This window comes from Acipenser ruthenus, chromosome 27, assembly GCF_902713425.1.
Source record: "Acipenser ruthenus chromosome 27, fAciRut3.2 maternal haplotype, whole genome shotgun sequence".
NCBI lineage: Eukaryota > Metazoa > Chordata > Actinopteri > Acipenseriformes > Acipenseridae > Acipenser > Acipenser ruthenus.
Genome location: NC_081215.1, coordinates 19,269,242 through 19,292,043, shown reverse-complemented (window position 1 = coordinate 19,292,043; position 22,802 = coordinate 19,269,242). Strand labels below are relative to the sequence as shown.

At 37.0% G+C, this 22,802-nt stretch overlaps 1 protein-coding gene across 3 annotated transcripts in view; it reads right to left on the bottom strand.

The window, feature by feature from the left end:
- Positions 1 to 523: 523 nt before the first annotated feature.
- Positions 524 to 22,802, bottom strand: part of LOC117432255 (non-muscle caldesmon-like) — a 65,244-nt gene continuing 42,965 nt past the window's right edge. The window contains exons 3-15 of one of the 3 annotated variants that reach the window (XM_059001838.1): positions 21,061 to 21,586; positions 20,540 to 20,682; positions 18,019 to 18,271; positions 17,666 to 17,806; positions 15,812 to 15,853; positions 15,164 to 15,207; positions 13,201 to 13,282; positions 11,691 to 11,831; positions 11,015 to 11,104; positions 9,438 to 9,530; positions 9,098 to 9,197; positions 4,545 to 4,637; positions 524 to 1,472 (exon numbers count right to left, since the gene is read on the bottom strand). In XM_059001838.1, coding sequence (XP_058857821.1) covers positions 1,447 to 1,472; positions 4,545 to 4,637; positions 9,098 to 9,197; positions 9,438 to 9,530; positions 11,015 to 11,104; positions 11,691 to 11,831; positions 13,201 to 13,282; positions 15,164 to 15,207; positions 15,812 to 15,853; positions 17,666 to 17,806; positions 18,019 to 18,271; positions 20,540 to 20,682; positions 21,061 to 21,586 — 1,774 coding nt within the window. In that variant the 3' untranslated portion in view covers positions 524 to 1,446. Of the gene's footprint in view, positions 1,473 to 4,544; positions 4,638 to 9,097; positions 9,198 to 9,437; positions 9,531 to 11,014; positions 11,105 to 11,690; positions 11,832 to 13,200; positions 13,283 to 15,163; positions 15,208 to 15,811; positions 15,854 to 17,665; positions 17,822 to 18,018; positions 18,272 to 20,539; positions 20,683 to 21,060; positions 21,587 to 22,802 lie in introns of all 3 variants that reach the window. The other 2 variants (XM_059001839.1, XM_059001840.1) reach the window with 2 other exon arrangements.

Below are 22,802 nucleotides of genomic sequence, written 5' to 3'. Positions count from 1 at the left end.
AATAAGGTCATCTGAGCATAAGTGTAACACTATCTTTAACACATATTCAAGCAGCATTAAACTCTGTGCTAGAAAAAAAAAACAGTCATCCATGTTTGGACCTCTGGTAAAACCTGTCTCTTGTCGTCTGCTTACTGGTACTACACTTTTAGCAAGAAATGTAGTAATGGGATAGTGTTTTTTAACTTCTGTAATTGCACTGTGAATCATTTTTGATAAAATGTAAGACAGGCCATTTGTCGATATTTAACTTAAAGCTTATAAGGCCATATTTTCAAAGAGTTTACGCCAGTCTTTGATACATTTTTTGAAAGGAGAAAAAAACACCTATTGGCTTAACAAAGCAATTATCAAACACGATAGCAATGTAATGGAAGGCATCTCAGGCACGCTAAAGTTTTCAGTTTTGTACATTACTGTTGAATTAAAGTTCATTGAAAGATATGGACCATAATTGTATAGTTTACTCTCTTTGAGAAACACAACAAAGGTTCTTACAATTTGTAAGGAAAAAAAGCACATGTTAATATGAAACTTTACATTCTTTATTTTTTTAAGAAACAAAATCATACAGCGTATATAATAGACATTCAAAGTAAGAACACAGAATACAGTGGCAACTTATTTTGCTAAGGCGAACAGGAAAAGCAGTTCTTACCTGATCTCTACAAAATGCTTGAGAGGATCCATTAAACACCAGGTCCTAATAATGCCTAACTGTAATATTGTAATGTACCGTTCTCTAACTAAAGTATTAAAGCAACAATCCAACACAATTATTTTTGTTTGCTTGTGCTTGTTTTTACATTCAGTACTTCGTGCACCATTGTAAATCTGATACAAAGCCAGTATTAACTATAGTAGAATATGTTGTCAAAATATGAAACTTGTGATACTTAATACACTGTATTACTGTAGGCTATATGTGTGTTGATGGTGCTAGTGCACATCCTTTGGATAATATAGTATTAGCCAAGAAAGCATTTAAAGCTTTTTGTTGTACAGTATAACATTTAGAAATAGACATTGCATTTATATTAAGACAATGCAATTACAAGAACAGATTCAATACAAAAAGTAAAAATAAGATATGTTAGGTACAATTATTAAAACTTTTTTTTTTTTAAGCTGTTTATTTTTGTATTTTAAAAGTTACAAAAACCCACTATATATTCATGCCAATGTATAATGATGGAAAAAACCAAAACAAAAATAAACCCTAGCATTGTTATTCAGCAAACATATTAATTATTTTTTCAGTAACTGAGATTCAAATCATTATCTTGATTATTTTAGAGATTCTATAACAAAGTAAGCTGTTAAAGACAAGTAAGATTATGTATCACTTAAGACAAGGTAGCAATAGTGTGGATAATATCAGCTACAACAACCACCTGCGACAGTTCATAAATTAAAAAAGAAAAAGACATCGGTTACAGTACATTTTCAAGATTCTTCGTGGTATGCTCCATCTGCAAGAAATTACAAAAAGAGGAATATTATTACAGTGAGAAGGGTTTTGACAATACTAGCATGATGTGGTACAGTAAATGCTGAAAATTAATTGTAGTCCTATGGATTTATTAATATCCTGTTGATTTAGAAATAGATTCTATACATAATAATAATTTTATGAAAATTATTTTGCATTGTAACTTTATCAGCCAGGTTCTAAATAAACAGCCAGAGCACAAGTGCTGACTAGGGCCTGGGCCTATACAGTTTCTGAGAGCCTAGGAGCAGAGCTAAGAACAGAGATCATGATCTATTTTCTCTTGAGAACACTGCTGATGGACACTGCTGAAAATCAAAACAGGACATTAACCTGATTGTCAAATCATTTATCAACACAACCTATTCAAGGTGCTTTAACCATATAGAAACCTATAGAATATTAGTCGCGACACGTGAAACCACAGTGTTATGTTTTCAATAAATAGATTGTGTTACAGAAGCTGTCTAAAATTGTATTTTTGTTTTAGGGGTTAAAATGCTGATGGCTGTCACTTTTACAAATGCTAATCAACCAGGATTGACCCAGCAATATCCTCCCCCTCTGCTGCCCAAGCCAAGCAAGGACAATGCCAGGCTTCAGAAACTACTAAAGAAAACAGCTAAGAAAAAGGCACCTCCCCCAACATCACAGACCCCCATCCCCTTCCGCTCTAGTCTCTCTCCAGTGAGTGAAGCCAGTCCGGATCTTGAGCACAGTGAACACTCAACACCGCCAAAGACACCCGAAACACCTGCCTATGCTGCATCCCTGCTGCCCCCAAGGTTTTCAGTTAAACCTCTGGTTCAACATGCATCATCTCCATACCCAACTAAAAAAACTTTTTCTTTCAACAAGTCTGAGAGTTTGTCACCCCAGCTTTTTAACCCAGCAAGAAGTCCCTTGGCACATACTGGTCAGCCTTACAAACATTCTCCACTGTCTACAAGTCATGAAAGGAACATTTTCATTTTTCCGCAGGATATAGAAGTCCAGGAGATAGGACCAAAGTCTCCAGTCCACCCACTGCATGGGGAAACCCACTCAGCTAGCAGTACAGTTCCCAAAGCTATAACCCCTGTGGAAACAGCATCTACACATAAGGCCCATCTTTTTAATGTTCCAAGAGTCAATTCTCACACTGTTAAAGCTACCAGTCAACCATCACCTGCTGTTGCAGTTCCAAGAGCTAAAACACCTTTGTTTGAAGTTCCTCAATTAAAGACATTTACATATGAAGGTTACCAAGCTAAAACACTGACATTTGAAGCAGCTCCTGCTAAAACAACAACAAGTCAAATTTCTACATCTTCACTTCAAGTGCCCTCACTTAAAACACCTTCTTATGAAGAAGTCACTACATCCGAAACATCTACATATGAAATCACTATAGTTGAAACAGCTAAACATGAAGTTCCTACAGCTAAAGCACTTTTACATGAAGCACCCAGACCTAAAACACTATCTCATGGAACCTCTGCAGATACAGCACTTCATTCTCAAGTTTTTAGAGCTAAAACACCTACATATGAAGTTTCTGCAGTTACCACAACCTCATATGAAGTACCTATAACTCAGCCACCTTTATATGAATGGTCTAGACCCAAAACCCCTTTATACAATGCATCCAGACCTAAAACACCTTTGTATGGAATATCTATACCAGCAGCAGCACCCTCATATGAATGGTCTAGACCTAAAACACCTTCTTATGAAATTCAGAGATCTAAAACACCTACATATGACATGCCCCTGCCTAAAACATCCACAAATGAAGTCACTGCAGTTCAAACAACCACTTATGAAATTACTACTGCTAAAGCACCTTCATATGAAGTGCCCAGACTTGAAATATCAAGACCTATAACACCATCGTATGCAATTTCTAAATCCACTGTAGCATCAAATGAGGTGTCTAGGCCTAAAACACCTTCATATGAAAGTCCCAGGCCTAAAACCCCTTCTTATGGAATCTCTCCAGCTACAGCTCCTTTGTGTGATCTACCCAGAGTAAAAAACCCTACTTATCAAGTACCCGCAGCTAAAACTCAATTTTATGAAGCCTCAAGACCCAAAATACCATCTTATGGAATACCTACTGCTACAACACCTTTGTATGAAGCGCCTATAACCAAAACACCTTCTAATGAAGTGTCAAGACCTAAGACACATTATTATGGAACATCTGCAGCTTCAACAACTGTGCATGAAGTAACCACACCTGAAACACCTTCCAATAATGTGGCAAGACCCAAAACACCTTCTTATGAAGCACCTACAGCTACAACACCATCCTATAACATGCCTAGACCTAAAACGCCTTCTAATGAAGTGCCCAGACCTAAGACACCTTCTTATGGAATAACCGCAGCTACAACAACTTCATATGAAATACCTAGACCCAAAACACCTTCCAACGTAGTGTCCATCCCTAAAACGGCTTCTCATGACATTCTGAGAGCTAAAACACCAACACATGAACTAGCTAGAGCAAAAACACCTACATACGTCTTTGCTAGAGCTACAACTCCTACAAGTGAAATTCCTCCTCTGTCAGACAATCAGCAAGCAAAAACACCTGCAAACGAAACACCAAAACCCCAAACTCCCTCTGTTCAGACTCAAAGAGTTAAAACCCCTGTGCCTGAAACTGAAACTACTGCTGCAGCCCTTGTCCCAGAGGATTCCAAGTCAATAACCCATGAGATCGAAGTCCAAGCTGGAGATGGCCTTCAGCAGGAAACAGCAACAGTCACAGAAACCAAGGCTGATGTTACTAAGGAAAAGACTGCTGAGAAAGTTGCACCAGCAAGTTCTGAAAAAGACAATCACCAGGCCAACTCGTTTCCCAAAGCAGAACCTTTGCTGAAAATCCCCCAGAAAGCAAAGTCACTGAAATCCAAATTCAGTGGCTGGTCCCGTCTCAAGAAGCATCTTGTTGTGGAGCCTGAAGAGCCTAAATTTCCAGAACCAGAACCAGAGTCGCAACCTGAACCCGAGAAAGAGACGTTACAAAAGAAAGAAAAGGAAAAGAATGAAGAGAAGCCCTCACCAGGGGAGAACGAAAGTGAAAGCCAGGATTTAGAGAGAAACAAAGATTCAAGGGCAACCAAGATGTGGGATGCGGTCCTCTTCAAAATGTTTTCTGCCAAAGAATGTATAAAGCAACAAATTAATAACAATAGCAAGTCTGAACAAACAGAAACAAAACAAGAGGAAAAGAAAGAGTTTTCTTCACTCATCTACAGGCTGCCTCTTCTCTTGTACAAACCACGATTTGATGCCAGGAAGTTAAAGGAAGCTGCTTCTAGGCCACTGGCAAAAATCAGTACTGTGTTTGAGATGAGTCTGCTGAACCGCAAAAACACAGAGGAAGAACCGAAAGACTTTAACAGAATTGCTAAGGGTTGGGAATTGAAATAATAATTAAGTATAAGCTAACCTAGCTAAACTAAAATAGCAAATATATGACAATGCATCTTTACAGCATAGCGGTGTGGATATTCAACTCTGGTAAAGTTCCTTGCCTTTATAAATCAAAATTTATACTGTTTTTTCTGTAAGTAATAGGTGTTAGACAAGATGTTTGGAGATTGAAAATAGGTGCCTGGAAAGCAAATGACCCTCGAGATGTAGATTGATGAGAACACATAATGGTGATTTCCTTCAAAGTGCACGTAAGTTAAACATGTCAAATTATTGTAATACACATTTGAAAGTAGTTTTTTTTTCGATATTAATTAATTGCTACAATGTATCAGGGAGAATGATGTATGTTTCGTCTTTAGGGTAAAAAAAACAAGCAAGACTGTAAGCTAGATATACTGCACAAAGATTTTCTTTTAAATATTGATGCAAAACAAGCAATAAAAATCTAATGCACCTATATTTTACACTTAAAGTGGTAATTTTCATAACATAATTTTAGTCTTTTCAAAATTTCAGACAGAAGTTTGGAACTGAAGCACAACACATCCTTATTAAATCTGGAACAAATCTGTAAAGAACAAATTCATTTTTTGATTCTTTTCCATAAATCTTTACACATTAAATTTGTGAAAAAATATGCTGTTTTATTTTACATTTTTAAAGCTCTTTGCAAAAGGAAGGTTTTTAAGCACACTTGTTTGATGGCATAACAAACCACACCACATCATACAATGGTCTGGGAAATTATGCAGACACAAGTTGATCTGAAGGTCTAGAGTAAGTTAAACAAAAGATTGGAAGCAGAAAAGTACTATTTGCATAGTCAACAATTTTGACATTAAAGTTTATTTCTATATATAATTGATTTAAATTATAATCATGCCTGTGCATTTTGACAGCAGTTTTGGACAGGGTGTGTACAGTTCAAGCAAATCATTGATCAATGACCTTTGTATAATGTTTTTTTTTTCTGTGCTGCATCTAAAATATGAGACACTTGTTTTTCTTTAAAAAGGTAGTTATATCTTAATTTTCACTGACCCAAACTGAAATAAATAAATGATCAAACACATTTTGGAAAGTATACTTTTATATCATGTTATGAAAATGCCATAATATTTATTTAATCCAGGGTTCTTTTAGTATTACTGTAGAGTTCAATTTATGAAGGTGTTTCAAATGGGGTCTAGATTAATTTTAGGTATGCTAAGTATATATGCCTGTTACTAATATAAGTCATTGGATAGGGACATACCGCATTTAGCTTTCAGTTGGCACCATTTATCAACACATGCATGCAGTGAATTCTGGGAATGGTTTGTTTTTAAAATGGCAGCATGGTATTGGAGTGCAGGTTTGAAAACCTGAGGTCAGAAAGTGTGACTCTGGTGACAGCATTTAACCAAAGGGTGAAGGCTATGTGTAACAATACGTTAGGTGTACAAGTGCTTAGAGAAATTCAATGAATGTTTCAGCGTTGAGGATGAGGCATGACAAGCACAAGGTAAAAAGTATATTTGAACAAGGTTGGGTCTTGTCAGATCAAGGCTGGGTCTTGTCAGATCCTGCCACATGCATCTGTATACAGCCCAGACCTGGCACCAAGTGACTGCTTTTTGCCCAGGGAAGAAGGTCCTGAGGGGAAGTCAGTTTGCAACCAATGCCCAAATATTTCTGTTTCATTACAAGACAGTGGCAAGATGGCAAAAGTTATTTTAGATGCAGGAGAAAAATGTGAGGAGTTAGTGAAGCATTCCTAAGTCTTTAATCTATTTCATTTGACACACCCTTGTAATTTTCTGGGACAGTTATATGATATTGTATCTGCTTCTGAATTGTATATGTTTAACAGGTGTTAATGTTAAGATGGAAAGCAGCAGAACAGAGAGAAATGATCAATAATGGGCTAGGACAAGAGTTCAAAGCACAGAAAAGTGAAAATGCCAAGCCTGGCTGGGCTAAACTTGAGAGCAAAGTTATCGAAGTATTTTGTGTTATAACTATTCACTGGCTTTCAATAGTATTCATTAATAATTTCAAAGGATGTTTTGAAAACTAGAATGTTACTCATTAAGAGAATATTCTTTACAAATAGTCATATTGCAATTTTGGGACACCAGGTGGTGCCAAACACATTTTAGAACTGTGTTGCAATTAGGTTTGTTTTTGTAACGTCTCTCTGCTGATTTATAAATATGAATTTATAATATTCGTGTCCATTATTGAGTGAGCATGAACATTCCATACAGAGGAACCACCTTTGTGCCAGAAATGACCCTATTGGCTAGAGGTCAAGGCGCCGCTTTCTGTCCCTTTCCTAGTTGAAGGCCAATAGGCTTAGGATCACTTGGTTTACATCATGGGACATCAGGGTTATCTGATGACACATGTCCTCTCTCTATAAACACACCAGGGATTAAGCAGATGACTTCGGACATAATTGTAGTTTTTTCAAAACCACGTATGAACAAACCACAGACAATCCAGATTAATACCTACATTACCCATGAAGTTGACACAGTACTGTTCAAAGCAGGTTTTGATAAAAGAGCAGTATTGACTTTGATGGACAAAACACTCAACAAATACAACTGGTTGTATAATATTTATATCTAATATTAATGTTTTGGCCTCACTCTATAGCTACTGTATGTGAATATTTGAGGGGGAAGGCTGTTCAGCCTTGTAAAGGATAATTGTAGCTTAATCATTTTGACTTGTATATAAAAATGTATACCCATTGTTCTCTGCTTTATGTAATCGCAGTCTGCTTAAATGTCTGTATTGTAATTTCTAGTATAAGCATACATTATATGCAGCCTGTATTTGTTTGCTCAACATTTAAAAACCTGATATCTGCCAATGTGTTTTAATACACAAGTAGAATTAGTCTATAGGGGGAGTTATCTCTGTGTTGTGTAACTGATACACATATGTATTTTATTTTTATTTTGGATAAAAGTAGTTATTCTGGTGTGGCTAAAGGGTGGTTCAAGGATGGTTCCTGCCAGAGATCCTAAAATCAACATTAATAACCAATACAATAATATGTATTCCTGAATTAATAACAATGTGATGTCATGGATTATACAGTGATTTAATTATTGCTTTATATAAATAAGGTTGCTTTAAAACAGAGGACTATTGCCCCTATATAAATAAAGTGTTTTGACAGCTGTCATCACCTCAGGATTCCCGTCTCTGATCTCTCTAGGCTGCTCACCACTCGGGAGCAATATTCTTAACCAAAAGATAACACACACAAAAAAAACACTTGTCTACTGGACAAGTAGCCTCTTTTTTAGTCTTACTCCGATTGTGTTGAAAGTTAAGGATGGCTTTTAACAACAAGCTTCCTGTGATCATGCTGTGGCAGGATTTAAAAAAATAATCGGGATTCTGATGATATTTTTTCAACTGACACATTTCTCCTGAGCTTATTTGATTGTTCACAATTCACTCACTCAGTAGAATAGGTTGAAGGTGTGCAGAACAGAAATCTAAGAGCACTACACTCAGATAAAGACAAAATGATGGGCCAAGTTGAATATGACTCAGTTAAAAATGACTATCCAAGGACATTTTGTATGACAACATAACAATCACTTCTTGTTAAAAAGAAATTGCAATGACTATTTAGAGCACAGTAGACAAAGATAGTAACGACTTTGTTATAAAAATTACACAGAGATGTATAATGGTTTATAGATCTCAGGGTGTCGTTTATAACAGTGATGTCTGCGAGATAATTTAATGCACAGACAGGATTATTATCCTGCATTATCATTTTACAAACTCTTATCAAGACTGGAAAACTCATAAGGAAAACCCTATCCCTGTTTACTGTTTATGAAATAACTTCAGCTTACACATATTCTCAGTATTGTATCTACAGATGCTGAAAAAACAATTACAAAACACATGTCAGTTTTAGTGAAACTAATCTGTATCTTTTAAAGGAGAGGCCTGGAATCAAACCAAAGCCTTGTCTGGTCCGAGCCAGATAAGCACATGGGGGCTCAGCATTGCTGTCAACTGTCCATCACCACTAAGAACACAGGCAAACAAACCAGCATTGTGATCTTGTGACCTTCCTGACTCAAATAAAGCCCCCCCCCACTCCTGCTTCTGAAACTTTTAGGGTAAATACAAAATGTAAAATCTTACTTGACTTACCATTTGTATATTCAGCATGATTGTCATCACTGATTGGAACTTTCTCATATTTGCCATGTCCACTCACAATAAATTTGTACCTTTTACCAGATGGTGTGCTCTGAGGAAATAGAAGAAAAGCCAATTGGCAGGTTAAATGATACGCTGTCCTCAATATATGAATGAATTATTGGACATGGTGGCAGATCTAAATACAGCCATGTTTTAAATATTGCAAACATGTAATCTGACTTGCTATTAAAGACAAAACATACACTTAAGAGACACACACAATCGTGGTTTTCACAAAGCCCCCTTCTTTTTGGAAAAGTTAGAAATCCAGTGTCCTGGTCCAACTCACTTTCAGTGCTGCTCCTTTATTAGCCGAGGGAGTTGAATCTATTTTATTTTCCCATATGTTCTTTTTGTTTAATACATCGCCTGCCATTACATCCTGAAATAAAACAAAGTACAATTCAGATGTAAATTCACTGAATGAAAACATAAAAGGTGGTTTAAAAAAAAAGAAAAATCTACTTTCCACAAGGGTGCACCCTTTATTAATATATATTCTTTTCATTTCAAGGAAAGAAGCAAGCAGTATATTGATGCCCATAACAAGCTGCTGCAGATCTTGCTTGAATCGATGCAGCAATTGATCGGTTGTTTAGCTTTCACTATGGAGCAACTCTATTGCAAGAGAGAAGGTCCAGAAACGAAAGCATGGAGAGGTGAAAATAAAGGAAAGGGCTGCTCTTCAGAGCGTGAAGAAAATGTAGTTGAAATGAAATGTTTAAATACACAGTAATAAGGGGAGATGTAGAAATGGCTGGAACAGGTATTTGCAAAAACAGATAACAATGAGCTGCAAATCATACACGTCTTCATAAACACTGACAAAATTAGGCAACTGGGCGACGCCTAATCAATGGTTTAATGACTCAAGGAGAGATCCGTGGCTCAAGACATGATGTTTTTTCTCCACGTGTCCAATATTTACATTAATTCATTGGAATAGATGTATTACTTGCCGTTGGATTTTCTATACTTATTATTGCACAGGCCAACATAAACAACTCAACAGTGTATTTGTGTAAACCAAGTTAAATAGTGTTGTGTTTCACAATAATGTTGAAGTAGCAGTAGGATTAGCAAACAATGCAGAACAGTTGCATAAGCAGAGAGGGAGAGGCAGGGCTGCTGTTTACCTTGAAGAAGAGTAAGAAAAGTCCAAGACATGAATGAAGGTGAAATAAGAGAACTGAGGAAACAGAACAGGAGACAGAGAAAGAGGAAATAGGAAGCATGAGTACAGTAATCTTAATGGAGCAAAGGAATAGTGTTTGTATTTGTGGCAACATGTTCCTATGGCTAATAATTGAATAATTCAAAAAGTGACTCACTGCTTTTGGTTTACAGTGAAGTTTGTTCGAGTTTAGAGCTGTGAAAAATTGCAATTTCAATACCCAAGGACTACTGCTATCTGAATACTTAATTCTACCAGTGATGTTCATTGCATAATTCAAGCACATTCTGACAGATGCAAGCTATTCTTTATGAATATACTTAGATGAACATGTATGCTTTCCCAGTATTCAACCATTTTAGAAGAGTGACATAACCAGACCACTTGACATCAAGAGCCACATTGCTGTTAAAAATTAATGATTACATTATTGTATTATTTTATTTGAAAAAAACATTTTGGAAATATAAACTCTTGTAACAATATACCATTTTTGTATGTGTTTTATTATATTTTCTATATTTCAGATTACCAACAGCAGAACAGCTATCAGTACAAGCAGTATTTGTTTTACAATACCCGTAATTATTGTATATGACCTTTTAAAGTTATTTGTTCAGGACTTTCCTGCACCTTAACTGCTTTTTTAATAATTAATGTGGTAATTGTTAGACAAATGAAACACAACTTACAGATGGTTTGGAGGGAGTGTTCTTGTCTGGGGTTCCTTTCACCCACTGAGTAATGAGGTCTGACACTCCAATTTTCAGGCCTTCAGTATCCTACGGATGATATAAAACACCTAATATTAAAATAAAGTTTAAGTATAATTTTAAAACACCCCAAATTAGACAACGGATTTGACCGAGGTTCTGTATTATATATTATAACACATGGGCCAATGCACAGGTTCATTGTTACAACCACAGAAACACAACAGTGACTAGTTTACTAAAATTGAGTGATCTATTAAGTTCAAGCAATAACCCATATCCAGTTGTGAAGATCCCAATGTAAATGTCTTCCGAACGACAATAGACCCCTGAGGATCTCTAGTCAGCAAATGCTTTCTGAAGAACCACTCAGGCATGAAACCCCCATGGCACATGCGAATGGTTGTGGTCAAAATGGGTTTGGAAGCACAGCTGTTCATCTCACTGCTGTTATTGCTTCTATATTTAAAGTCATGCAGGGTGTCGGCTGCCATGTCTGACTGTTTCTTACTAGCCCTATTAGAAGTCAAAGCACAATTTGCACTTCATTTTTCAACTAAAGGAACTTGGTAACCTATATTAACAAGTGACTAAATATCGTGTTCTGTTTTGCTGCAGTCTCTGGTTGAGAGTGATTCCAGCTAAGATCACCTACTTTGCATGGGGTTCCTTTGGAGGAAGAAGGACTCAAGGCTTCACCTCCCTCCCACAGGCTCTTCTTAGAGGCCACCAGTTCAGCAGTCGGAGGAATGTCCATGAGGGATTGTTTGGCTGCTCTAGATTCCTTGGTAGAAATCTGGGAATAAGTGACAAAACATATGAATTAACAAAACAGTGCTGCTGCTGCAGAATATAACAGGGAAGCTACAAACAATATGATAATTGACGTGACTTATATTTCAAAAAAGTCTATTTTCACTGCCAACTAAGTTCCAGCGAGAATGTATGTGGCCTTGTAGCTGATTGCGGTTGTGTGGCAAATTAGATTTGACTTTCCCTTTAAAATCTTTGAAGCAATGACAACATTTTACCACCAGGTGGCACATGTGAAAAACATTCAAAGTAACTGCATTTTCAACACTTAACCAGCAAAGAGGCACCACTGGACAGCCAAACAGCCTCTTAAAAGTGGATTTACATGCACACATGGATGCATTTAAAATAAAATAACCCTTAAGAGATTGAGATGCTTCCAGGCTTGAAGCAACCCAGTACTCCCTCTTCACTATGTGAATTATGACAAATACAGTACTAAGGTCAATGAGTTAGTGAATAATCTTTAAACACTGAAGAACAGTATGTGTATAAGCTATTGTCAACTTGGCCCAAACAACTTTGTGAATTAATCAGATAAAACCCACCTGTCAGTTTTGAAAAAAAAGTAAATCTTTCTCATCCATTTGTTTTGTCTGAAACTTGTAAAAAACAGCTTACATTTTCAATATTTCCTCTGAGTCTGTAACTAATTAAAGGAACAGCGATACATCACTGTGGATGAACAGTGTCACAAAGCAGATGTGTATTAAATCTGAAGACAGCACATGCACCTTCTGCTGTATGAGATATGGGGGATATCTCCTAGAGGTTGTAAATGGAAGAAGAAGCTGTTCTTGGGATGTTGCCACGATTTATTTTCATTTATCTGACATGCCACCCAGTTTATTACATTGACGCTAAACTTTCAAAGCAAAAGATCAGCTCACGCTTGTGCTAGACAAGCTGGATACAAGCTAGCAGCTATAAATTTGACCCGTCACTGCATAATGCCATGGCTGTAGCATACAATCACAAATCCTGTTCAAAATTACCTTAGCTGACACATAATCCACGGCACCATGTTCAGTCCGTTTTTAATGCTTTGGAATTTGTGACTGTTCCTTTCAGAAGTGCAACATCATGTGGCTATTATGTCATAAACTTGAGTAGAGTACACTCTTACTGCACCGTTGAAGCAGAAAAGCTTATTTGACTGTACATGATGAACTGTCTTTTGTTGCCCGAGTAGAATTTCAGAATTAATGAATTGGTTAGAACCTATAGGTCCTATTTTGAAGATATATTTGGATCTTCAAATGTTCCTCTGCATTTGCTCTAGCTTCAAAATTGTTCCCATTCTGTACAAAACCAACTGCAGTTTTATGCATAAGAAATGAGTGAAACACTACCTCTATGGCATGAGTGTACTGCTCCAGTCTGTTGTCAATTTTGGAGATGGGCACCTGGGGCTGTATCTTCTTAAAACTGTTACTGTATGAATAGAAAGTCAGTTTATTAGCAATCATAAAATTATTAATTGACATGATGATATTTCCAAGTGGTATTTAAGAATTAAAAAAATGATACATATTTTCCTATACATTGAAATGTATAGCATTCAAACAAACTGTGAATGTAATGTATTTCACAAAAGTATCTTAGTATGAACAGTTCAACAGGAACAATGACTAATAGCTGGCTGATTACTGTAAATCATCACTCACATCAGTTGTCATCTTTCTTGGAAAATGCTGTGGCACTCAATGCTACACTTCCCATATAAGCTGTGATAAACCTGTTGGGTGGTTTATTGTACAGGCAAATTATGTAATGGGGCTTAGAGCAAATTGTAGAAGAAAAACAACCAGATCATGTTCAATCATGCAATCAAAAGATTACTAGGTGCTTTGGTGATCTGTAGCAGAAGATTAGTAGTAGTAGTATCTTGCCAGCCTCTCACAATGGGTCACACAATCAGACTACAGAGGCTTTTCTTCACCTTAATCGCATGTAGAAGTGAGGAAGGGATTACATCATTTTTAATATGGTCTGTCCGCCAGGAAGAATAATTACTAATGGCAGTTATTAATCAAGGCTGCTCATCAAGGTTTTATCAGACCTCCTTTAAGAATTACAGCATCATGAGGCAGATTTGATCAACCTACACACACCAGTATTAGCCACAGCTGGATTATTTGGGGCATATTTTACAGAACTGGGGAATTCCCTGGATTGCATCACCCATGTATAGATGGTTATCCTGGGATTACCTTTAAAAAGTGGCTGACCAATCCTGTTGCATTCCTTGGTACAATAAAATGCCCTCAAATTACAGTTCTGTCTTATTTTTTTGTAGCACGTTAATGCTTGAACAATACAACCTGATACTAATCTCCCGACTAAACACTTTTACAAAATACAATCACGTTTTAGTTTGTGCAACCAAGTTGTTTAAGATCATATGGAAACAAATTACCAAAATAATGCTGATTATTTTTGAAAGATACGTTTTGTAAATGTAATGTAAATATTATATCATGGTGACTCTAGACTAGACAGGGGGTATTCTATAGCTCTTAAAAAGTTAATAATAATTCTAAACAAATACTAAAAATACCTGGTTAGCAAATAAGAAATTCAACCATTCCTGAAAAAGGAAAAAAATTGTAGTGGAGAAATGTGGTGTTAGTCATACCTGCATTTGAAATGGGTGCTTGGTTAGTCACAGATAAGGGTGTGGATCAGGCCCTTGACAACATCTTTTGTTTTTCCTGAATAATTATTTACCTATATCTGTATGGGTTGGTTCTAATCTCCCTACGTTAAAATATTAGTGCTGAAGCACTAATACCATTGACTGCAGCTTGAGGGTTTAACAGTCCAGAAGGTTTGGCTATACTGGTATATACTTGGTGACAAGCTGGAGCCATTCCATGGGACAATCTTGTATGCTAAGTAATATCTTAAAAGACACAGCCTTACCAGAAAATGACTTAACATCTGGAAGCAATCAAATAACCTATAAATCATGGCTGCCAAGCATATGGCCTTGAGCTTAGCAGAGGCTCGTTTGGACCGGCAGTCTTTGCTTCGATTCCCTGTCAGTGTTGACTCAGCCGAGATGTCAGTGTGAGATCAGTGAGGGGTAGGCTGGCAGAAACAATTCATGGAAAACTGTATCATTTTTGCTCCCCTCGACTAATACTCATTTGGGAATGCCACCAAAGAATCCTCTTACACCGCATGGTTGGGCTGTTTTTTTGTTGGTCCATTCTGTTTGTTTTATCTTGAGGGTCGATACATGTCTACAAACATTTCCCTGTGGAGTTCCCTTCAGAGCAATCTTCAGTTTCTTTTGTAACTAGAACTTACCTTTTTTTCAGAGAGCGATTTAAAGAATCTGTTCTCTCGATAATCTAAAAAATAAAAAACAGGTAAAGAAAAATGTTTTAGTATAATACTATTCAATCACCCAGCTCCTACATTATTGTTCAGTGTTGAACTGCCTCCCTTTGCCTTGCGTCAGTAATTAATCAAAGATTCACAGAGCAAAGGAGTGAAATATGCTCCATATACATTTTTTTAAAAACACAATGTCATGCTGGCCAATCATTCGCTATTTTTCTCATCATTAAACAGCATTTTGTACCAGTATCAGTATATTCATCACTAATAAATATTGACACTGTAAGAAATATGAACCAAAAACAGATATTGAAATAGACAATGCTGTTTAAAATATTTGAAATAACATGTATGCACATACACAAGTGTAAGTCTTAGGCATTTGGGGCTGATGTAATGTGATTTGTATGTACTGAAATGCACTACAGAGGTTCACAGAATATAATAAAAATACAACAAGCTACAAAGTTACCCACAACCCCACACACGTAATCCACTGTAGTTATTTAGTGACTCAAAAACTTATTGAACACAGGAAGACCAATTAAACTGTTTTTTGATTGTAAATCTGTTGCAAGAGGCACTTTCCCACTACACTTTAAATGCAAAACTCACCGAGTGGGTATTTCCTGCCGTTACTCTCTCCGCATTCTCATTCTGAAATTACACAGACATAGGAAAGCAAGTCCAAGACTATATGCAAAGTATGCAGCTTTAGGAAGCAACAACAATTATCTATAGGCAGTTATTAATAGAGACTTTTCCAAGGAAAAGCTATACAGTACATGTGGTAACTGTTAGACAATTGATTAATGTATGCAAAATGTAAGGGAAATGCACACCACAACATGGAGAATTCCATCAAAATATAAAGCAAAGCCAGATAGATTGAATATATTTTATGAATGCACTAAACCCAAACCAAGTATCTGGTGATGTTTCATGTTAATAAAGATGCTGACAAAGTAAACTGTGAAGATGCAATCCATGCTAAACACAACAAAGCAAACCATTTCATGCACTGCCACTACAGGAAAGATGAAGACAATAAGGTATTTCTTCACAGTGCTCCTGTTTTGCACAGATAAAGAATGGAGGAAATGTCACAACAAGAGCCATTCAACCAAGGGTGCAGCCTGCAGCACAAGCCAGCCTCAGCAGGGACTGTGCTACTACAAGCACAAACACAAAACACAAGCCAATGCAGTCTCTGTCTGCTACTCAAACTTTTAGTTCTGATGTGTATTAAATATAATAAATATCTGAGAAGAACTTTAGATGAAATTTGTCGAGATGAAAAAATACAGCCTGTATACATTTTGAATCATAACACTGGTCTTATATGACTGGGTTTACAGACCCTGATTAGGACTACTTAATGTTACCTTAGGTAACATTAGCATTGACCGGTGCCTGTGAAACCAGCTGTTAGCATTACTGTGTAAATGAACATGGAGAGATTTAATTTGGGTTCAATTAAAAAAAAAAAAAAAAAAACTACGACTGAATGACATCGACAGAGACTGACAAGAAAATACTTTCAGTACTTATTACATACCCCAGTCCTAAATATGTGCTGTATTCTATGAAAACAATGCTAGGCACAATGTAGTTCAGGACAGACATGCATGGTTTATAATGTGAAAGGTTCAACACCTTAATGATGTGGTGAAATAAGGGAAAGCAGATGAAGTTGGGTACCAGAATCTCAGGACTTCGGACCACTGGTTTACAAAGTGAATCATGGCACAAAACAGGAGGATATACCAAAAAAGGGTATGTAATAAATAGATACATAATACATTTTACACAAAGATAGACCCTGGATAATATGCAGTAATGTTATATATTACATAGTATCCAAAGTCTGGTGTAGTGCAAAATGCAGTGGGCATGTAAAAAAAACACATGGTAGAAATCCAGTTTTATAAATCCACCACAACATACATGTGAGACTTACAGGATAAAACTGAATGAGCAATTTCTGTTGAAACAACACAAAAACACTAGGAATGAATTACTACAGCTAAAATGAGTACATAGGATTTTATTAAAGATAACTCAAAACCTCCTTCGCAAATGACACAACACTGGAAAATGATATCAAACTCAAAGCTTTTGTGAATATTTCTAAGCAAGTGTGATATATGTTGAAAATACAGATAAAATATATGGATTATCTAACACTTATGTTACATTTATGAAAAGACCACGCACATTCCCAGCATGCCTCTTTTGTTTAAGGTTTTTGCATGAGGGTGGTGGCATCAAGATTAATACATGTTGAGTGTCCTTATCTGTAAGACTGTATTTCATGATAACATGATCAAAGCAGCACTGTTCATATGCAGCCTTAGTCTAACATACATTTATAAAGTGTGGGTTGGGTGACATAGATCATTTCACAGCAAAGAGGCTGAGCTGTATTACTGGCACTGCACCCCGTAGTTGAATGGGAGCCTGTCTCACCTTGAAGGTTGGGCTCTTGGGGCTCAGAGGACTGAAGGGCTCGTCTCCCTCACAGCTTGAGGTGCTCAGAGTCTTCTGCCTCTTCTCTGCCGCCTGCATCCTTCGTCTCTCAATCTCCTCTTTCATTCGTCTTTTCTCCTCCTGCAACAGACGAGCCTGACTCAAAAAGGGTTGTTTTTGAAAAAGGATTTCCAATTTTTAAGGAACCATGAAGAAATAAAGCAATCTGCAATCTACAACTCAGAAGAGACACGCAGACAAAAGCACTAGGTAACTGCCCTTACTTACTAATCCCTTTTTTAATCTGAAGGTGCTTTGCGTAACACATTGAGACTGTGAGATGCTGAGCTCACCTCTTCCTTGGCCTTCCTCTCGAGTTCCTCTTGCTCCTGTCGGCGCTCCTCTTCCTCTCTCAGGCGCCGCCGCTCCTCCCTCCTCTTATTCAGCTCCTCCAGCTCCACCTCGGCCTCCGCCTGCTTCTGCCGCAGCCACTCGTACTCCTGGCTCTCCTTCTCCTCGTGGCTGCGCCGGATCTTCTCCAGCTTCTGCTCTGTCTCGGTGAACACGTCCTGCTCATCGTCATCTACCTGGGACTGGCTAGTGGTCCTGTGAGGGGAAGCGCAGACACTGACATGCTGCACACAACCTGCTTCCAATGCTATCGAACTCTGGTAACTGTCCTCTGTCCCATTGCCTCATCTCCTCCTGCAGGGAGGATTTGTATACAACTGGATTATAGCCAAATGCAATACATTGACTGTATAGGAGACTATGAGTGTCTGATAAATGTTTGGTGAAGATTAGTGCAAAATCTATTGTTATTTTTGAATGAGGTCTCTAAACATCACCTAACACAGTATGACCTGTTGCATCTATAAACCTTCACAGTAAAGCTGTTGAATATTAATATTGGATAACACTTTATTGTAATACTATTTTAATAACACACCACTGGCTGATGTCATGTTAGTGTAACTAATTCGTACCATGAATCATCTATACAAAACTGGGGCATTAGATGCTGGAGATTTTGAAGATCGACAACAGTTTATTGTTGTTACTTTTAGGTGGGAAACTATTTTCAATTGGCAGAGGTGAAAGGTTTAAAAAAACATGCATGTTTCTCCTATGCTATAGGCCACAACAAGCTGTCTGAGAACATATGTTAAATAAATAAACACTGATTCAATGAGATTAAAGCAGATCTAAATGGGTGTGAGTGTTTAGGAAAGGAGAAACTGACATTAATTTAAACTGACATGTTTTAGGAGAAAGAAGCAAATGCAAAAGCACTATGCAAAGCCTCCAAACACCAGAGTTCCCACTCCTAGATCCTGTGAGATCAATACAGTTCCTGTTTACACTGAGTTTTTAAAATAGGTTTGTGGAACAGAATAGTAGAAGTATTTGCAGCTTCATACTTTCACAGTTAGCTCAGTGCAGATATTGTGCAATCTGAAACCCTTCTTTATCTCACTCCTAAATCTACTGATGACTTTTAAAATAAACAGACATTGGGAGCTATGCATGGCGTCTACACCAGGCTAAAGATCAGGGGGGGCAAGTGCTTTTCAACCATAAATTGAGCACTTTTGTAAAATGAAACAAATCTGGAATTTGAAAACTCATTTTTCTCTTGAACTAATCTTCAACAAATAATCTTAACTGGATAATCTGCAAAATGTGTTGAAGTAGCTTCCATTAAAAAATATCAAAACGGTAACTTACTACTTACTCAATAGAAACATTGCTTGTTAATGTTTTTTCAACAACAAAATATATGCAATAATAATAAAACTCAGCAGTTGGTAAGTAAAATAAATTACTAGTAATGCTGTATGTACAATGGGACACAACCTTAACATAGAAGTTTGAAGTGCTGTATTGCTTATATCATTTGCACAATGATTCTGTCACAAGGACACTGCCTGCTGCTCCCCTAAATAGCTTTGTTGATTAGCAACGTATCTTATTATCTAGGAGATGTATCCAGGATGTTGCTTTTGACACTGTGATCTACTGTTACAGTTCCTTTTTTTTTTTTTAAAGAAAAAAAACTAACAACAAAAAATGTTCATTATATACAGAGTAACTTATTTCACAGAATGATATGACAGTTTAACATGATTTATTATTTCACGTTTTCAGTAGCCTAGCAAATCTCCAGTGTCAGTTTTCATACATTTCAAGAAATACTGTATTTGAACAAGCCTATGAGTTACTGTACCTGTACATTATTTTCAATACAATATTCAAAGTCATGGAATGTTGGCACTAAATACAATTAAGGATCCAAATACATTCATTATGGGGAAGTATTCTGTTCTATTTCCTTCTATCCTACATTCAAAATGTTTTGTTCATTCACAGTCAAGAGGGCTGCTGTGCTTGAGCTACAGCACCAAACAAAACAGGACAAGCCTTTTCAATTACTCCCTGGGAGTAACCATTATTATATCCTAATTAAGAGTGACAATAGAATATAAAACATACAAGTAAATTACCTGAGTTTGATGTAAGAGGATGATGTTCTCCTTTGCTCAGACATGGTTAAATTGACTATCCCTCACAGAAGCTTTGTACACACAACCTCAGGAAGGGGCTTGTGCAAAAGGAAATGATGAAATAATCTACTTTTGCTATTAGGAGCTTTTCATACACACTTGTTATGTTGAAGCATGTTTAATGCAAAACTAATTCTGGATGTTCATATTATTGACCATTCTTTATAGATCCATCAGAAATATTGTTACCAGGTATTGAGATTCTTTAACATCAAATATCTTTTAAAAGCTATTTGGACTGCTGAAATAAAATATTTCTGTATGTTTCTTATGTAACTGCAGGGCTCTCATTGCATATATTAGCACATACCTTAGTATCCTTTTAGGTGAAGTAAGATGCAATGTCACTTTCTTTTCAGTTGCATTGCCGTTGCTATTGATATGTATGACTTCCTGCTGCAGGAAGGCTCTAGATGTGTACGAAACCTTTACCTCGCCATCCTTCTCTTTAACCTACAAAGAGAATTTTGAATATAAAAGGATGTCAGGTCCTGGATTTAATCTCTGGGCTCCTCTTCCATTATACGAGGAAATGTCTGAAATAGGCTTTACATCTTGGTCAATTACTAATTACCAATGTATGTCCCCTACAGTATTCCATCGTAACATATTTTTATTCTAGTTTCTTTCATCAATTCTAAGCAATTGTACCTGTCATAGTACACAACGGAAATCCATATTCCAGTTTGCCTATAACTGTCAACTAGATACCATCATACCATTTAAATAGGTAATGTCACATGTATTTGTAACTGTTTTTTATTGTTCCATTGGTAATTTAGAGAGATCCACAATAAATCTTCATAAGTATAGTATAGTATAGTACAGTACCTTTTCTTCCATTTCCCTTCTGTGTTCCTCTTCTTTCTTCTTGAGCGCTGCATTCCTCCTGTCTTCCTCTTTCATCAACCTACCCTTCTCCTTCTCTTGTTGTCTTTGCTCGGTCTCCTCTCGTTGCAGTTTTTCATGCAGCTCCCTCCTGTCTTTCTCCTTCCTCTCCCATTCCTCTTCCAGTTCCTTCTGCTCATCCAGTTTCCTCTGGCTCAGATCCCGCCTGTCTTTCTCCTTCCTCTCCCATTCCTCTTCCAGTTCCTTCTGCTCATCCAGTTTCCTCTGGCTCAGATCCCGTCTGTCTTTCTCCTTCCTCTCCCATTCCTCTTCCAGTTCCTTCTGCTCGTCCAGTTTCCTCTGGCTCTGTGCTGGCACCAGCTTTGCTTCGCTCAGACTGTCTTCCTCCCCTTGGACTTGCTCCTCTAAGCGTTTTTGCCTGCGACGCTCCAGCTTCTGGGTCCAGTCACTGAAGCCCTCGTCTTCCTCCACGGCTACTGGGTAAGAAGGCTTGAACTCACAATCAAGCCTGGAACAACAATGAAAAAATACAAATCAATGGAAGGCACTCCCCTTTTACAACCAGGTACAAGTTGTTAACACGGCTCATGTAAACATTTAGGGATTTGTAAGCCCACTTGGCAACAACCAAACACACAGCAATATCTATTAGCATTATCAAACGTGTTTAAAATAATTGTGTTTCCAAATCAAGTTTAAAAAAATAATCTTTCTTTTATTATTTCATTTCATAGATCTGAACACCCTATTCTACAACAAAGCGACAGATATGATCCAGTGACAAAGATCTTGATAGAAATGGGCCAGAATAGAATGCTATTACAGTAAGGTAGATGGATGCTGAATTTATTGAATGAGGTGTATCCACGGTTTCTTTGTTATGTTTTCAACAAAATGTAATTCAAAACTTATTTTGAAGCATTTTGATGACACTAACACAGAGTGCCTCTATTGGTGACTAAATGACACCTTGAAATCTTGAAAGACACTACACTTTTGACAAACAGTTTATAATAATTAAGTTTTTCCATCTCAGTGCTCAAAATGTGTTTTGAATAATAGTATTGTGTCGGTTTTTCTATGTAGTGTGTACACCCTTCAGAAGAGCAGATAGCAGCTTGTCTTGTCATCATGGCTGAGTTATGTTCTGTATATAAACTGCCAGCTGTCACAACACAATTGTGTGGTTGCTGGTAACCTTTTCTATGTGTCACTTTGGACCCACATCCGATTCTCAGCCATTGAGGTTTAGATGAAATTCAAACCCTTGTTTCACAGTCTTAATAAAGGGATGACGCTTTCAGAGAGTGAGAATGGGGCAGAGTGGTGGTGCATGAGGTACCACCACCGGAATCTAAATGTATTACTTTACAATAACTTTACATTAACTGATAAAAAAAAAAAAAAGCTTATTAACAAATTACATATTTTTTTGTGCTAGTTTATGATATATATTACGAGCTTAATGAGGAAAACATGATCATATGTTCCTTTATAACAAGGAATGAAATTATCTACACAAACCCAGGCCTGGTGCAAGTGAACAATATAAATTAGGTGTACTATCTTAATCAGCCCTCACCGGTTTTATATACAGTACTGTAACACAAGTTCAGCAATTAACACTGCGGCTCAGACTTCAAAAGGGAATAGAGAACCAGATGTTCTAGTAATTTGTACACTAGAAGCTTTAGGCTAAGGTAATAAGCAGATGGGAAATGAAG